Here is an 18,423-nt window from a genome sequence, read left to right as displayed (position 1 = left end):
GGTCACACCTGAAGTGCCCTGATCTGTTTCGCCATAGCTAGACCAAATCTTTGCCCCGCTCTCACACCAGGCTATGGAGTACAGTGAGCAAGCCCGGGACATTCACTCCTTGGTATTGGGAAGTGCAGTGAGGCACAGTGGCCAATGCAAGGCTCTCTACACTCTGATTGTTAGCAAGCCAGCACACATGCACTCCTTGTAAGTTAAGTCTAGGCTTCTTCAGGCCTTCAGTATATCTTCAACAGATTTCCCAGCAGGCAGAGGTACTAGACTCCTCCATGCAGGAGCCCAGGATTGGGATGCCCAGACTATGGCTCAACATGCTTACTCCCCATGGCCAGGGTCCTCCCCTGTGGACCTCCTCTTTCTTATACATTCCACTCAAGAGTGTAGGTCCTGACCTGATGCCTTTTTCCCTCTCCTCATCCTACCATCTTTGTTGCACCTTTGCTTTTATAAGTTTGCCAGTTTCCATTTTTCCATAATAATTGTTCCACGTGTAGACATTTTTCATGTGCATGTGCTACCTCATCCTCCAGTTTTGCGTCTTGATTCCCTCACACACATACACACAGTCTGTCTTTAAATTGCACTTTAATGGAAAGAATACTAAAATATGACCTTGGTTGAGTCCCATTCAGTCATTAGTTGGCTATGGGAAGTTAGGAATCCTCTCTTTCTCTTAGTGATCTTGGGTAAATCTGCAAGTTTCCTATAAAATGAAATGATAAATTCACAAAGATCGCTTCTACTTCTACCATTCTATGTTTTTGTACATGTAAGCTTTTGTATTTTGTTTTGGCCTATTAATCATCTTGGGTTGCCATAACAATATCACAGACTGAGTGGCTTAAACAGCAGATATTTATTTCTCATGGTTCTGGAGGCTGGAAATTCCAAGGTCAGGGTACCAGCAATGTAGCTTTCAATTTAAGACTTCTCTTGGCTTATAGGTGGCCATTATCTTTCTGTGTGCTCACATGATCTATTATATATTCACACACTGAAAGAGCAAGGTCTCTGGTGTTTCTTCTTAAAAGGGCACTAATCAGGTCATGGGAACCCCATCATCTTACCTTAATTACCTCCCAAAGGCCCCATCTCAAGCTACCACTACATTTTGAATTAGGGCTTCAACATGTGAGTTTTTGAGGGGATATAAAGTTTCTGTCCATCACAGTTTCTCACATGATTTATTCTGGATCCAGTTCCTAAGCTGCCTCATTTTCTTACTCTGCTTCAATTTACAACTCAATGAATTTGTAACACCCAGTTTATGATGAGCAGCTCTGATCTCTTAGCCACTTGGTATCAAAGTGTTCAGTCTTTACATGGGTCTGGTAGCATACCAGGAGCAGATTTGAGTTTTTTTTTTTAAATATGAACAGTTCTTTGTGGTATAGAATATGGCTTATTGTCAGAACTCCAGGGGTCTGTTCTGCAACTCATCTTTTGAACTGGCCATACATTTAACAAGTATCATTAACCACATTGAATACCTCTAGTATCATCAGATCTAAGTCGTGTCACCCAAGTGTTAATGCAAATTATACCTCACACTAGACTTGCTGAAGAACTTTATCTCAAAATACTCCCCACTCAGAACAGTTATGAGTTACCAGATACATGGATAGCAGCAACATCCCTCCGTGCAATATGTACACTGAAACAACAAACCATGTATGGTGCTTTGTCCCTAATAGCTTAATATACAGAATGTAGCATTGGTCCATTTCATCATCACTCTCATGGACCTACTCTGAAGTCTTTAGGTCTGCCAGGTAAGAATGCATAGTTCCCAGAGGAGAATAAACTGATGTGGACACATGAAGAATTCCACTGAATTGGAAGGTGCAGTTACCACCTTTCACTTCGGATCTCTAGATATCAGAGGGAAAGCAAGCTAAGGGTTCCTTACCTGGGTGATGGAATATACCTTGATTACTGTAAAGAGCAAAGATGCTACTGCATTATAGGGGCACAGGCAAGTGTACATTGAATCCAGGGGCATCTCTTGATACTTCCATCCCAATAAATTAGTATAAAGGGGCAATTTCAGCAAAACCAGCTCAATAAGCGAAAAGCCAATAATGGCACATACCACTTGGAAATGAAGCTCTGGTTCACCCTACTGTTGCAGGAAATGGGACCCCTGTCAGGGCGTGAAAGTGGGCTCTTGTCTAATACTCGAAAATGAATTGTCCGAGGAGGCACATGCTGACAAAGCAAGAGATTTTAATGGGAAGAGGCGTCCAGGCAGACAGCAGTAGGGTTAGGGAACCCAGAACTGCTCTGCCACATGGCTCACAGTCCCAGGTTTTATGGTGATGGGATTCGTTTCCAGGATGTTTTTAGCCGATCACTCTGACTTAGAGTCCTTCCTGATGGTGCACGCCTTGTTCAGCCAAGACGGATGCCAGCGAGGATTCTGGGAGGTGGTCAGACAGGTGGTGTCTCCTTTTGGCCTTTCCTGAACTCTTCTGGTTGGTGGTGGCTTATTAGTTCTGTGCTCCTTATCCAGGACCTCCTTCGTAAAACAACTTATACACATGGTTACTATGGTACCTGGCCAGGGTGGGTGGTTTCAGTCAATGTGCTTCCCCTAACACTACCAGGCAAGCAACCCAGATGAGACTAAGAACTGGCAGATGATGATGGAAATCTGGAGTAAGGATAGAAGACAATGAATATCTATTGCAGCTTCAAAGCCAGGTGGAGCAGCAGTCATAAAAGTATTTACATTTTCAGGAAATCATAGCTGATAAGGATTGGATTTTCACCTTCACTCTCAGAGTGCCAGTAGATTAGAGGAGTACAATTGGGCAACCAGTTTTTCCACTTTGCCAGATTCTCCTGTACCTATATGACCCTACAACCACTACTTAAAGATTATTCCCACTTGCTTACTGGAGAGCCTCATCTATCACTTTCATGGATACATCTCCTAACACTGCCAGCTGTCTCAGCCTCTCAGGGTGATACTAGGCTTCTCCATGGTCTCAGAGCAGAAGCCACTGCAGCTAAAACACCCCAAGGCTACAACCCAGAAAAGCTATTGTGCCTCCCACCCCTTCTTGGTTTATATACTGTCTTGAATCATGGATGAGCAAATCTCACTTTTCCAGGGGTTACCAGGAGGAGCTCAGTAACACACTTGGAGGCTTGGAAAAATAATATTCTGTTAAACTTGAACGAGTGTGGTACAGTAAACAAGATTTTGTTAGGTAATTTCGACTCATTTTCTTCTTCCCACATATTCTTCATGTAGCCTCTTAGAGGATGGTCCATGAGATCAAGAAAACAACTACATTTTCTTATGAAGCTATGGCCAGCTTGGTGATACAAACTTTTACTTTCATTTTCCTTTCTTTGTATGTGTTTTCTTTTTTTTTAACCTCAGTTCTTCCCCTGTCTCATCCTTTGCTTCCCTGGGATTTTATTCTCCTCTCACCCCATCCTTAATGAAATGTTAGTCTTTGAGCTTTATAAAAAGCTCCATAATTTAAGTAATATGGATTCTTAATGAATCTGTGTATGCATGCAGAGGGTCATATGTAAGAGTAAATCCTGGAAAGATGCAAGATTCTTGTTGTGACCAATAATATGGGGGTAAAATATTTTTTAAAAATCTCAAAGAGAAATCAGGGTGATGGGAATTGCATGAAATAGAAAAAAACAGGAACATGAACATCAGGAAGGAGGAAAATTACTCATCAGATTTAAGCATTAAGCATCCCTTGATGTTTTTCTTAATGGGCAAGGAAGGGTAATGAATCTTGAATATGAAATGATGCATGATGTTGACAGAGAACAAATACGTACTCCCAGAAGAGACCAGGCTGTCAGGAGTGTCTTCCTTCTTGCTTTTGGCTTTTTTAAAAAGAATTCCATGCAGATACTAAAATAAAAACAAGGGTGTGGTCTTGGTTATTTACTTGTAAAGTGAGTAAGAAATAAAGAGAATAAAGGAAGTTAAAAATATTTACCATACAATGGTCTTGTGATCTTGGCTCCTTTAAGGTGTTTCTTGTTTATGTGTTTGTTTTTTTTATTTTATTTTTTTTTATTTTTATTTTTGTTTTTTTGTTTTTTTTTCCATTTATTTTTATTAGTTGGAGGCTAATTACTTTACATCATTACAGTAGTTTTTGTCATACATTGAAATGAATTAGCCATGGATTTACATGTATTCCCCATCCCAGTCCCCCCTCCCACCTCCCTCTCCACCCGATCCCTCTGGGTCTTCCCAGTGCACCAGGCCCAAGCACTTGTCTCATGCACCCAACCTGGGCTGGTGATCTGTTTCACCCTAGATAATATACATGTTTCAATGCTGTTCTCTTGAAACATCCCACCCTCGCCTTCTCCCAGAGTCCACAAGTCTGTTCTATACATCTGAGTCTCTTTTTCTGTTTTTGCATATAGGGTTATTGTTTTAATAAGTCTGTAGGATCCTGGTTTGGGACAATCATAAACTAATTCCCAAAGTTTTATTAGGCCGAATCAAGTTTAAAAGTTCTCTGGAGTAGAAGTGCAAATATATCAGTGATTTTCCAATTTTAGTGTGTATATCAGTGAAGTTTCAACTTTAGTATGTATCTAAATCATGGATTTATTAAAACATAGTTGGCTGGGTGCCGCATGCCAAGTTTCTAACTCAATTGTTCTGAGGTTCAAGGAGATACAGATATTTCCAAACTGGGGACCAAATATTAGAGGAATGATATTATACATGAGTCTTAAATATGATCTAAGACATTTTTATGATGTATGACTTCAAGGAAAAATGTAAGGAATTCTCTTCCTTAATATCTGTGAGAGACTATCAGAAGATCACATGTGAAGTTTAGAATCAAGACTTGGTGGAGAGATTGACATTGGAATATTAGAAGTATTTCCCACTTAGCTTCTTTGAACATTTGAAAAAATTTTAAATAGGCATTTCATAAATAGTAGCATTGTAAAGAGTCCCTTGGACTGCAAGGAGATCCAACCAGTCCATCCTAAAGGAGATCAGTCCTGGGTATTCATTGGAGGAACTGATGTTGAAGCTGAAACTCCAATACTTTGGCCACCTGATGCAGAGAGCTGACTTATTTGAAAAGACCCTGATGCTGGGAAAGATTGAGAGCAGGAGGAGAAGGGGACAACAGAGGATGAGATGGTTGGATGGCATCACCGACTCAATGGACATGGGTTTGGGTGGACTCTGGGAGTTGGTGATGGACAGGGAGGCCTGGCGTGCTGCAGTTCATGGGGTCGCAAAGAGTCAGACACGACTGAGCGACTGAACTGAACTGAATTCTGTATGTAAAATGTCCATCCTACAGCCATTTATTCTCGCTACATAGGCATGAAGTAATTCATTCTGGAGAACTCTCTTGGTGCATGAGATGAGATACATTTTTTAAAAACAGTTTTGAATATAATTGGTACACAAAACTGTAGATATTTAATGTATACAATTTTAGTTTGGAGACAGGTTATACTGTGAAATCATCACCACAAGGTAATAGACTTATCTATCTTTTGACTTCCTTCTGTTCCATGGAGGTGAAAAAATGCTGAAGCTTTTTTTTTTTTTTCTTAAGGCAAATCTGATGCCCTCAAGCATTTCTCTGAATATCTGTTGTAAGAAATCAAGAGGCATTGAAAAATTGCTGTTTGGAATTATCGAATCAAAGCAATAACAGCTGAATCATAGGGTAGAATTTGTCTTATAATACAGGGTACATATGTTATGAGACAGAGGGTTTTTTCATGATTCAAAGGAGTAGGATAAAAATGGAGTAGATCAATGGTGTATATCTTGGCTGCATACTCGAGCTTTTAAAAGCCGAAACCCTGGCCTTATTCCAGATCAATTATATCAGTCTGGAGAAGAGACTCAGACATCAGTGTTTTCTAAGATTCCCAGGTGATTCCTATGAGCAGACAGGTTGAGAACCAGTTGTCTAAAAAGAAAACAGGTTGTTATCTCATGGAAAATGTTATACAGTCTGTCTCTAGCAGCACCAGAGTGCCACATTGCATGAAGCAAAACAATCTCTGACTCTTTCTGAAAAGACAAGTTATATTTTCTTAAAAAAGAACTTCATTAAATTTATTGAGACACTTGATAAATGCTGAGAGTGTATTTTCATTTTCATAATGACCCATAGTTAGTAAAATGATCTATCTGAGGGATTAGGACTGGGAAATGGTGAGGCTTCCTACTTCAGGTTTTAGGAGTTCCTAGGAATTGAGGGATACAATAAGTTATGGAGGAAAATTCATGAGAAATGAGAGGAGCTTTGGAGGAAGAGATAGGTCCTTAAACAAATTGTCTAGTCAGAGTGAATGATAGTACAGCAAATGGTCAGAACATTGCACAGGAACCCTGTTGAAATTGGTCATCAACACCCACTGTCAAGCCCCTAATTTCAAGGCACTTTATGTTGCCTGTGCTCTGGGGCCCAACAAGCACCTCTGAGAAAGACTCAGCAGAGCAGCTTTCATTTTACCTAAAGACCTCCAAACAACAGTAATGCTGCCTTTATCTTTCTTGTGATTCACATCCAAAATCCTTGCTATGGATGCTCCCATCAAAAACTTCAGATTCTATTTCCTAGAATGGGAAAACAAGTCTTTGACTTAACTGAGGGCTTGTAATGATGGACGAGAGAGCCCCACACCTATACTTCAAGCCATCTGTGATGGATGAGGGCAGCATGAGAATCATGAAATCAGGCAAAATCAAAGCACAGTCATTCTCATTTTCCCTTTGTCACCCCTTTCCCTTCCAAAGAAGAAAGCTCTGATGTAAATGGTTAGTGACATAGGGGAGAGTTCCTGAGTGAAAGGATAGAAAATCAATGATCTTAATTTAAGCCAGAAATTAGACTCCAGAAACAATGCCCCCCAAATGGAAGGGGAACAGGAAAACTAGTGCTGGGAGATCCAGGGTGAGGACATGGCTAGAGCCTGTGTGACTAGTGAGGCTGCCTAGAGGAACTGTGTGGCCCTAGGGTTGGTTGATGTGATCTGGTTGGCTTCCAAAAAGGAATATTGTATCAGAAGAAAGATGTCTACAGGTATAAAAGACACTATTTCCTGGGTGTCCTACCTTTTGAGGCAGTGTTGAGCTCTCCCATCTTTTTATTCATAGTGGAACCTGGTACGATAAAGGACTTTTTCAGTCATTATTACAGTAGTCCCCTACATACAAATGAGTTTCTGTTCCACAAGTGCATTTGTAAGTCCAATTTTTTCATAAGTCCAACAAAGTTAGCCTATGAACCCAGCTAAACCAATCAGATATAAAGTTCAGTACTTAATAGGTTTATAATGCTTCTCACACAGTTCAGTTCAGTCACTCAGTCGTGTCTGACTGTTTGTGACCCCATGGGCTGCAGCACGCCAGGCCTCCCTGTCCATCACTAACTCCCAAAGTTTACTCAAACTCATGTCCATTGAGTCGGTGATGCCTGTTCCCTTCTCCTCCTGCCTTCAAATCTTTCCCAGCATCAGGGTCTTTTCCAGTGAGTCAGTTCTTTGCATCAGGTGGCCAAAGTATTGGAGTTTCAGCTTCAGCCTCAGTCCTTCCAATGAATATTCAGGACTGATTTCCTTTAGGATGGATTGGTTGGATCTCCTTGCAGTCCAAGGGACTCTCAAGAGTCTTCTCCAGCACCACAGTTCAAAAGCATCAATTCTTCGGCACTCAGCTTTCTTTATAGTCCAACTCTCACATTCATACATGGCTACTGGAAAAACCATAGCTTTGACTAGACGGACTTGGTTGGCAAAGTAATGTCTCTGCTTTTTAATATGCTGTCTAGGTTGGTTGTAACTTTTCTTCCAAGGAGCAAGCATCTTTTAATTTCATGGCTATAGTCACCATCTGCAGTGATTTTGGAGCCCAAGAAAATAAAGTCTGTCACTGTTTCCACTGTTTCCCCATCTATTTCCCATGAGGTGATGGGACCAGATGCCATGATCTTAGTTTTCTGAATGTTGAGCTTTAAGCCAACTTTTTCACTCTCCTCTTTCACTTTCATCAAGAGGCTCTTTAGTTCTTCTTCACTTTCTGCCATAAGGGTGGTATCATCTGCCTATCTGAGGATTATTGATATTTCTTCCAGCAGTCTTGATTCCAGCTTGTGCTTCATCCAGCCCAGCATTTCTCATGATGTACTCTGCATATAAGTTAAATAAGCCAGGTGATGATATACAGCCTTGACGTACTCCTTTCCCGATTTGGAACCAGTATGTTGTTCCATGTCCAGTTCTAACTGTTGCTTCTTGACCTGCATACAGATTTCTCAGGAGGCAGGTCAGGTGGTCTGGTATTCCCATCTCTTTAAGAATTTTCCAGAGTTTGTTGTGGTCCACACAGTCAAAGGCTTTGGCATAGTCAATAAAGCAGAAGTAGATGTTTTTCTGGAACTCTCTTGCTTTTTCGATGATCCAACAGATGTTGGCAATTTGATCTCTGGTTCCTCTGCCTTTTCTAAATCCAGCTTGAACATCTGGAAGTTCATGGTTCATGTACTGTTGAAGCCTGGCTTGGAGAATTTTGAGCATTACTTTACTAGTGTGTGAGATGAGTGCAGTTGTGCGGTAGTTTGAGCATTCTTTGGCATTCTCTCACACAAATACATAAAAAACAACACAAAAAATAAAACATTTTTAATCTTACAGTATAGTACCTTGAAAAGTACAGTAGTACAGTACAACAGCTGACATACAGGGGTTGATATCAAGTAAACAGACAAGAAGAGTTACTGAGTGGAGGAGGGAGAGAAGTGGGAGATGGTAGAGCCAGAAGGATCATTGGCAATAGGAGACAGAATGCAGGCTGCAATGTTCCACAGGCCTGACATTGATGGCACAGGTTCTGGTTCCTTGCTGGATTCAATTCTATCTACCCTCTTGAAAAAATGATCCAGTGATGTCTGGGTAGTAGCTCTTTTTATCTCGTTCATCTTCTCATCCTAGAAAGTTTGCAACTTCCAAAGGTTTGTATGTGCTTACTGTACTCAGTGGGTGTTTCATCTCAAAATGTTGGCTCTTTATAGATTATATGAATTTCCGTGCCTATCCTAAAATTATAGAAGGAAAGCTTCATCTGTTTTAAAGCAATTCTAGCTGCCAAATGTGTTATAAATGAATTTTAAGAGGAAGGAAAGCGTTTCCCAAATGCTTCTTACTACATCACTTAGGAAGTTGTATCTGTTGATTTTTTTTAAAGAAACATTATTGTTGTATATAAAGAAGATTCATAGCCTCAAGATTATATGTAGAAAATATAATAGAGCAAATAAAAAGGAGTGAAACCATAAGAAGAGCATCACGTCAGTTTAAATCTATAGGAAATGAAGGCTTGAGAAAGAAATCTGAAGTCTAAGAATAAATCACTTCTGAATTATATTTGCAGTAAGTAGAATAAGAAAAGAGATGGCTGATGTTATGATAATAATCACAGAATAAAAAAAAATTAAAATACCTCATCTCAGGTTACTTGAGGCTTTATTTTTGCCCACCATGTAGAATGATTTTTAAAACAAAAATTGATGAACAAACATATGAATTAAAGAAAAATTCCAGACCATGAGTTGGTAAAGTGTTTCAAGGAGAATAGTTCCCAGTTAAGGAGGATTATGTTTTTAGAGGACTGGCTGGTTCTTTCCAGATACAGTTTCCTTTTTCTTTTTCATTATTTTGTTATTTTTGGCTGTGCTGGTTCTTCATTGTTGGGCAAGCTTTTCTCTAGTCGTGGTGAGTTAGGTTTACTCTTCGTTGCAGCACGCAGGCTTCTCATTGCAGTGGCTTCTTTTGTTGTGGAGCACGGGCTCTAGATAGAGCACATGGACTTCGGTAGTTGCGAATCTCGGGCTCTCGATCTCAGGCTCAGAAGTTGCGACACACAGGCTTACTTGCTCCCCAGCATGTGGGATCTTCCCCTGATCAAACCTGAATCTCCTGCTTTGGCAGGCAGATTCTTCACCACTGAGCCATCCATGGTAAAGCCTGGGTGGTCAGCCTGCCCCTTCCTCTCCCAGTGTTCTGCCACCAACCTATCAGATTAAAGATTAAAAGTTTCCCTAAGAACTAAGTGTCAGAATTACTCCAAAAATCAAATTTGTCTCTAAAAAATTTTGCTTCATAGAGTAATATGTAATGACATCATGAAAAGAGTTTTAAAGTTCTCTGGAGAATTAGAAAGATGTGGAAATTTGCCAAAAGACTAGATATGTATACTTACATTTGCAATTTTCATTTTGGGAAAGAGAAGAAATTAAAAATTTCTATAGACCTGTTAGAGTAATGCCAGTAGACAGGCATTATTGTGGATAAATAATAGGATTTTAAATTACTGGGCTTCTAAAAGTGAATCCTAATCACAAGAATCTTGCATTGGTTTACTAAGAATAAATTATGAAAAGTCAAAAGTTTTTGAAAGACTAAGTAGCCAATAAAATGCAGAATATATACTATATTTGGATTTCAAGAAAGTATTAGAATATTTTCTCCTACGGGAAAAAAGAACAGGAAAACTATAGCTAAATTATCGTATATTTAGGTGACTCTAACTGTCTGGTTTATTGTGGCTAAGACATTGCTAAAAGACAATTTGGCCCAGCTGAAACAGAAAAACACCCTGGAGGCATTTCCACAGACCACCACCGGTGTTCAGTACTTTCCTCTTCATTTATGTCAGTGCTTTGGATAAAATCTTAAAAGGTTTGTTATTTTCGTGTACACGTGACAGTACTTAATGTGAAGCAGGCTTTTATTCCATGGCAGCATGCACATGTGCTAAGTCGCTTTAGTTGTGTCCGATTCTGTGCAGCACAGAAACAAACAAACAAAAAAAACTTTGAAATCTGAAAAGGTGAAATGGACCTACATATGGTCCTATTTGTATTTATTTATTTGTAATGCCTCAGAGAGGTTACACACATGCTAAGAGCTGTTTAAGGGTGGAATCGATCGCTTTGAGAAGCAGTGCTTTCCTCTAACATTTGATGGAGTATTATTGGGCTAAAGCCAGCGAATGGTTGATAATGAGAAAAATCAAGGGCTAACAACACGGCTTAAGGGCTTTAAGGAATCTTCCAACTCTGAGAATATTCAATATTTTTGAAGTGCCTGCCATGAGTGGGTCGTTATTTCCAAGCTTGTAGTGGATTCAGATGAGCATAGAGCCTTGGCTTTTAGCCACCTCTCACTCAGGCTGTTCCATCAGGACGCCCTGTCGGCTCTGCCTTCACCAGGCACCCAGCACCTGACCACTGCTCAGCATCTCCACTGTCACCAACCTGGTCTAAGCTCATTTCTGGCCTGAACTCCTGAGTTCTTGTCCCTGAAGAGATCCCCCACCTCTTCCCTACCCCCTTCAGTCTGATGTCAACAGGCAGCGTCCTTGTTTGTGCTCAGACATTCCAGGCAAGCTCCCAAACTCAGGACCTTGGCTTTTGCTTTACCTGAAATGCTCTTCTGCCCGATGCCTGCCTGGCTCCTTAATCCCTCTCTTCCTGTCTCTATTCCAATGCCCCATCTCATGAGGCCTTCCCTGGCCACCCTAACTACAAAGTCAACTACAAAGCCACACTAACGTGTCAAGGCTCCCTCTTTGCTTTTTTTCCTTTTTAGTGCTAATTACTACCCATTAGGGCTTCCCTTGTAGCTCAGCTGGTAAAGAATCTGCCTGCAATGCGGGAGACCTGGGTTCAGTCCCTGAGTTGGGAAGATCCCCTGGAGAAGGGAAAGGCTACCCACTCCAGTATTCTGGCCTGGAGAATTCCATGGACTGTATAGTCTATGGGGTCGCAAAGAGTCGGACACGACTGAGCGACTTTCACTTTCACTTTCATACTACCTATATTATTTTAAAATCTTGCTTTTGTGTGTATCCCTACTAAGAAGTGCTGTGATTCTTATGTTCTGTTTCTACTGTATTCCCAGCGCCCTGCACAGAGTTGGTAATCAATACACAATTGTCAAAGGAATGGAAGAAATGATGAAAGCCCATAATGGCCATCATCAAGAAGTCTACAAATAATAAATGCTGGAAAGGGTGTGGAGAAAAGGAAACCCTCCTACATTGATAAGAATGTAAAGTGGTGAAACCACTATGGAAAACAGTTTGGAGGTTCCTTAGAGAAGTTAAAAAAATAGAGCTACCACATGATCCAGCAATCTCACTCCTAGGCATATTTTCAGAGAAAAACATGGCTCAAAAGGGTATATGCAGGGTATATTCAGGGTGTTCACTGAAGCACTCTTTACAATAGCCAAGACATGGAAGCAACCTAAATGTCCATTGACAGAGGAATGGATAAAGAAGATGTGGTATATATACACAGTGGAATATTACTCAGCCATAAAAAATGAAATAATGCCATTTGCAGCAACATGGATGGACCTAGAGATTATCATACTAAGTAAAGTAAGTCAGACAAGAAAGACAAATATCATATGATATCATTTATATGTGGAATCTAAAAATGATACAAATGAACTTTATTTACAAAAGAGAAACAGACTCACAGACATAGAAAACAAACTTATGGTTACCAAAGGGAAAAAGATGGGAGGGGTCAATTTGAGCTTAACAGATACACACTCCTATATAAAAAATAAATAAACAAGGATCTACTGTATAGCACAAAGAACTGTAATGTAACCTATAATGGAAAAGAATCTGAAAAAGAACACAATATATACATTTAACTGAATCACTTTGCTATATACCAGAAATTAACACAGCAATATAAGTCAACCATACTTACAAAAAAAAAAAAAAAAGGTCCATGATGGAGCCATTCATATTCATTAAGCACTGGTTTGGGGCCTGGCACAGTGCTAAGCACTTGGCATGCTAATGTATTCCTGAGTCCTTTTTATTCTTGAGATACAATTCATAGGGTATCAAAATTCATCATTTTAAAATAGACAGTTGAACAATTTCTTGTATACTCAAAGTATATCTGCAAGGTTCTGCAGTCATCAGAATTATCTAATTCCAGAACATCTTTACCACCTCAATGAGAAACTGTGGTCATTAGCAGCCATTCCACATTCTCCACTTCTCATAGTCCCTGACAGCCACGAGTCTACTTTCTGTATCTACTGATTTGTCTGTTCTGGACATTTGATTGAATGCACTGGCTTCTTTCACTTAGCATAATATTTTAAAGGTTCATTCATATCTTACCATATGTCAGTACTTCATTCCTTTTAATTGTCAAATAATATTCCATTATGTGGATATAACACATTTTGTTTATCCATTCATCAGTTGGTAGAAATTTTGGTTCTGTCATTCATTCTGATGTTTGTTTAACATCAGATATTGTTAACATCAGATGTTAACATCAGATGTTGTTCTGTCTAATGTTCTGATGTTAGAGAGCAATTCTAACTCCATCATCTGTTAGCACTTTAGCATTGGAAAAAATGTCATAATATTTATGGGATAAAATAAACCTCTTAAATTCCCAGGGATGCTAATTATCCTTATTTCATAAGGTTTTCTTTTTAACTTTCTCTTTTTTTGTTTTTATTTTTGAGGATTAAATGAAATAAAGTATGCATATAATCTGGCACATAGGGGCTTCCTAGGAATATTTGTATTTTCCTATAAACTGCGTTTATGTTGTTCCTTGCCCTGCTCTCCCACAAGGTAGCACTTGTTCCAATAAGGCACTCTGAGAGGTTCATTTGGGGCTTCCCAGGTGGCACAAATGGTAAAGAATCTGTCTGCCAATGCAGGAGACGCAAGAGATGTGGGTTCAATCCCTGGGTCAGGAAGATCCCCTGGAGTAGGAAATGGCAACCCACTCCAGTGTTCTTGCCTGGAGAATCCCATGGACAGAAGGAGCCTGGCAGACTACATTCCATGGGGACACAAAGAGTCAGTCAGACATGACTGAGCACAGGGGTACATTTCAAATTTTGCTTTTTGGAAAACAATGCATAACCAGTAGAAAGATAACACTGGTTACTAACCCAAATGGCGATCTATTATAAACTCTCTGCCTCTCTGCATTGTTAGGGTTGACACAGGGAGTCTATGTCTCAGTGCCAAAACACCATCTGAATTCACAAGCCAGTCTCCCTCACCTACCCTCCACTCAAGAATCGCCATTCCCAGAACTTACTTATATATACATGTGTGTTTTCTACTTTGTGTTCAGTTTCCTCAAAAGCTCTGACAGTTCTGTCCCTTATTAGCTGTGTGAGCTTTGATGTCTTTGTTTCCTTAGCTGTAAAGTACAGATGGTAACAGATGTACGTTCAGAATTGTTAGGATTAATTGAACTAATGCCTGAAGCACTCCACAACACAGCCAGCAGACTGACTATTCCAGGAATGAGCTCCTCAGGCCTTAGGAGAAACTAGAAACATTTGACCAATTCTTTTTTTTTTAATTGAAGAATAGTTGATTTACAATATTGTGATAGTTTCAGGTGTACAGCATAGTGATTCTTCAGTTTTTTTTTCTGATTATATTCCATTATAGGTTATTATGAAGTATTAAAAATAGTTCCTTGTGCTATAAGAAGGTCCTTGTTGTTTATCTATGCTATGTACAGTAGTTTGTATCTATTAACCGCATACTCCTGACTTATTCCTCCCCCACCTTTCCCCTTTGTTAGCTATTAATTTGTTTTTTGTGTCTATGAGTCTGTTCTGCTTTGTATATAAATTCTGTTGTATCATTTTTTTAGATTACACATATAAGTGATAGCATATGACATTTGTCTTTCTCTGTCTTACTTCTCTAGGTCCATCCATGTTGCTGCACACAGCATTATTTCATTTTTCTTATGTCTGAGTACTGTTCCATTGTATGTGTACACACAGACACACACACATATATTCACATAGTATTCACACACACAGACACACACACATATATTCACATTATATCTTCTTAAGCCAATAATCTGTTGGTGGGCACTTTGCTTATTTCCATGTCTTGGCTGTTGTAAATAGTGCTGCTATGAACATTGGGGTGCATGTATCTTTTCAAATTAGAGTTTTCATCTTTTCTGGATATATGCCTGGGATGGGATGGCAGGATCATATGATGGCTCATCTAGTTTTTGGGGAACCTCCTACTGTTTGCCACAGTGGCTGTACCAATTTACATTCCTATCAACAGCGGTGTACCCTTTTCTGCACATCATCTCCAGCATTTATTATTTGTAGACTTTTGATGGTAGATGTTCTGACTTGTGTGAGGTGATATCTGATTGTTATTTTGATTTGCATTTCTGTAATAATTATGTGAAGAGTTGACTCATTGGAAAAGACCTTGATGCTGGGAGGGATTGGGAGCAGGAGGAGAAGGGGACGACAGAGGATGAGATGGCTGGATGGCATCACCAACTTGATGGGCATGAGTTTGAATAAACTCCGGGAGTTGGTGATGGACAGGGAGGCCTGGTGTGCTGTGGTTCATGGGGTCCCAAAGAGTCGGACACGACTGAGCGACTGAACTGAACTGAATAATTAGTGATGTTGAAAATGTTTTCATGTGCCTGTTGGCCATCTTTATGTCTTTGGAGAAATGTCTGTTTAGGTCTTCTGCCCATTTTTTGATGGTTTTTTTTTTTCAATATTGAATTGTGTGAGCTCTTTGTAACTTTTGGATATTGATCTTTTATTGGTCATATCATTTGCAGATATTTTCTCTCATTCTGTAGGTTGTCTTTCCATGTTGTTGATGCCATATCCATTCTTATTTTTCTTAACAGAAAGGAAATAATTTCCTGCCAAGCCTTTGGACTACTCTCCAATTTTAAATCTCTGTAATAATTTTCCATATTGCCCATCACTACCACTGCACACAACACACACTATTTGCATTGTATTTGATGCTTCTTGATATTTTTCTGTAATATGAGCTAGATTTTTACATTAAGAAAAATGTATTCCTATTTATTCTTATGTAGCCTATTTTTAATATTTAATTTATGATTGTTTTAATTTAATAAATGTTATTATGATGAACAAACTTGTAGCTAAAGTTTGTGCATGTTAATTATTATCCTCTTAAGACTAAATAGCCGCCTTTCCGGCGGTGACGACCTCCTCACGAGAACATGCCTCTCGCAAAGGATCTTCTTCATCCCTCTCCAGAAGAGGAGAAGAGGAAACACAAGAAGAAGCGCCTGGTGCAGAGCCCCAATTCCTATTTCATGGATGTAAAATGCCCAGGATGCTATAAAATCACCACCGTCTTTAGCCATGCACAAACAGTAGTTTTGTGTGTTGGCTGCTCTACTGTCCTCTGCCAGCCTACAGGAGGAAAAGCAAGGCTTACAGAAGGATGCTCCTTCAGACGGAAGCAGCACTAAAAGCACCCTGTATCAAGATGAACGGGAGACCATCCCAATAAACAAGTTTTGGATACATCCTGTTTATTGTCTTGTTTTACTGCTAGGAAGTTCCTACCTCACGTATTCAGGGGCAACCAGAAGAGTGGATTCTAGAGTCATTTGGGGCAAGTAAGTGGCCAAGAACTTAAAAAGTCCATTTGGGACATTGCTATCCCTAGAAATAAATCTGCAGAGCTTGATTAAAAACTGGAATAGTATGTAAATGGGGTATTTCCTTTCACTTTTATGTTTTTTTAGAATTAAGAACTGACAATTGATACTTAAAATGCAATCCAGCACACCACTTTAATAGAAAACACCTTAAGATCCTTTATTTACAGTTCTCAGAAGCCTTGTTTGGGAGCGTATGAGTGTAGAGGTTGCTGCTAGTACCTGGTCTGGGGCTAAAACTCTCCAGTCCCCTATAGTTAAAGACTTGTCCAAGCAGAGGTTAGTGTCTTATACTCCACAGCCAGTGTTGCAGCCGATTCTGGGCTGGTGGGGGTTGTGGACTCATGAACGGAGGGGGAGACCGTGTGGATGTGTAAGAACCTAGAGGTAAAGGAGGAAAGGAAATAGAAGATGGATGAATAAAGGTGAATGAGGGTGGTACCTGAGTTTTTTTGGAGATAACAGATGGTGATTCTTTACCTGACTGTGTACCTAGAGTTGGTACGTAAACAACTGGAACTGTCTGTATCTTGTTTAGGAAGGCATTGTATGCTAGAAAAAGAAAAAGAGATGTCAACAAGGAGATCTGTTTTCACTGGAGGAAGGCCTTAAGGGTCAAGTCCGTTCTTAAGTATTGCTATAAAAAAGTAATGCTTCAAATTAAATAATTCTGTATACTTAACAGGAAATTTTTATTCAGTGATTTTTAGAGGTATTCCAACTTTTGGCTGAAAGATGGGAAATGCACGTGTAGATAACGGTATGTGTTATGTTGCTTGAATCATCTATCGCTATGTATTTGAACAAAACTAGTTATAATCTACTAAAGTTTAGCGGTGATTTCCACTTCTGAGTGATAGCTGTTTCCCACATGCAGATTATTGCTTCTCAGTAAGTTGGGCAGGATCTTGGGTCCACAAGGTGACTAAGGGTAGGGCAGATAAGTCAGTTTCAATTGCATGTCCCAAATTAGATGTGATATAAACAGCTAATTTTCATCCTCATTTAGTTTGTGAAATAAAATGAAGGCAGTTTCCAAGTCTAAAGTCCACAGTGCTGAATATAAGGACTCCTTACCTAGAAAGAGGAAAGCTGTTGATGCCAGCACCACAAAGAGGGTAAAGAGGAGAATCTGGTAAGAACCTGCGAACTTCTGGAGAACACCTGAACCGTCACATTGATCTACGCATTGGCAGAATAAAAGAAGATAGTTTTTTTAATATATCCAGGACAGATGTTGCATTTAAAAATTGTATGCTCCTGAGATGTCTAGCTGAAGCACTCAAAACTTAGTCCTCTAGGAAATTCTTTTTGTTTCTTACCAGAGAAAAAGGGGTGAACTGCACTTGGTGCCTCTACCTTTTTGGCTTTTTATTATTCTTAACATAATAAACTACAATTCTTGAGCCTTTCTTTTCAGTTTGCAAAAGAATGTTTAAATTCTCTGCCACTGTAAAATGCCTGTTATCTTTCCTGTGTATTTTAACTCCAGGTGACATCCTTCAACTTTTAATCCCTCTAACCTGAAACAATGACCCAGGAACCACTTGTCCTTTTTTTATTCAGCTATCATTTCTAGGGAACATGATTTGTATATAACTTTGTCTTCAATAAAAGTTAAGACTTATGTCTTTTGAAGCATAAAAAAAAGAAAAAGACTAAATAGCCAGATTTTAAATTTCTTAAAGGGTACATATATTATTTTTTTCAAAGGGAGCATACATTTTTAAGTCTTTTGATAACATGTTGTTGAATTCCTTTTGGAGAGTTTGTATCAATGATCAGCAAATGAGACATTTCATCATCTTTCTCATTCATCATCTACCACAGGAGCAATAAAATATTTGCTAATTTTATAGGCAAAATAATCTAATAATTA

The 18,423-nt window shown here is 39.4% G+C and overlaps 1 protein-coding gene and 1 long non-coding RNA gene across 2 annotated transcripts; one reads left to right on the top strand and one right to left on the bottom strand.

Moving 5' to 3' along the window:
* Positions 1–16,066: 16,066 nt before the first annotated feature.
* Positions 16,067–16,414, top strand: LOC110133437 (small ribosomal subunit protein eS27). The gene has a single exon (XM_020887350.2). It carries the CDS (start codon positions 16,098–16,100, stop codon positions 16,350–16,352), a length of 255 nt encoding a protein of 84 aa, XP_020743009.1. The 5' UTR covers positions 16,067–16,097; the 3' UTR covers positions 16,353–16,414.
* Positions 16,415–16,678: 264 nt separating this feature from the next.
* LOC139033485 (uncharacterized) lies at positions 16,679–18,097 on the bottom strand. Its single transcript, XR_011486041.1, has 2 exons — positions 17,622–18,097; positions 16,679–17,096 (listed from the first exon to the last, which is right to left on the bottom strand). It is a non-coding gene; the product is annotated as an uncharacterized lncRNA (long non-coding RNA).
* Positions 18,098–18,423: the final 326 nt, after the last annotated feature.

Source organism: Odocoileus virginianus, unplaced genomic scaffold, assembly GCF_023699985.2.
Source record: "Odocoileus virginianus isolate 20LAN1187 ecotype Illinois unplaced genomic scaffold, Ovbor_1.2 Unplaced_Scaffold_10, whole genome shotgun sequence".
Classification (NCBI taxonomy): Eukaryota; Metazoa; Chordata; class Mammalia; order Artiodactyla; family Cervidae; genus Odocoileus; species Odocoileus virginianus.
The sequence above is the reverse complement of the archived record's forward strand: the minus strand, read 5'-3'. Positions and strand labels throughout refer to the sequence as shown.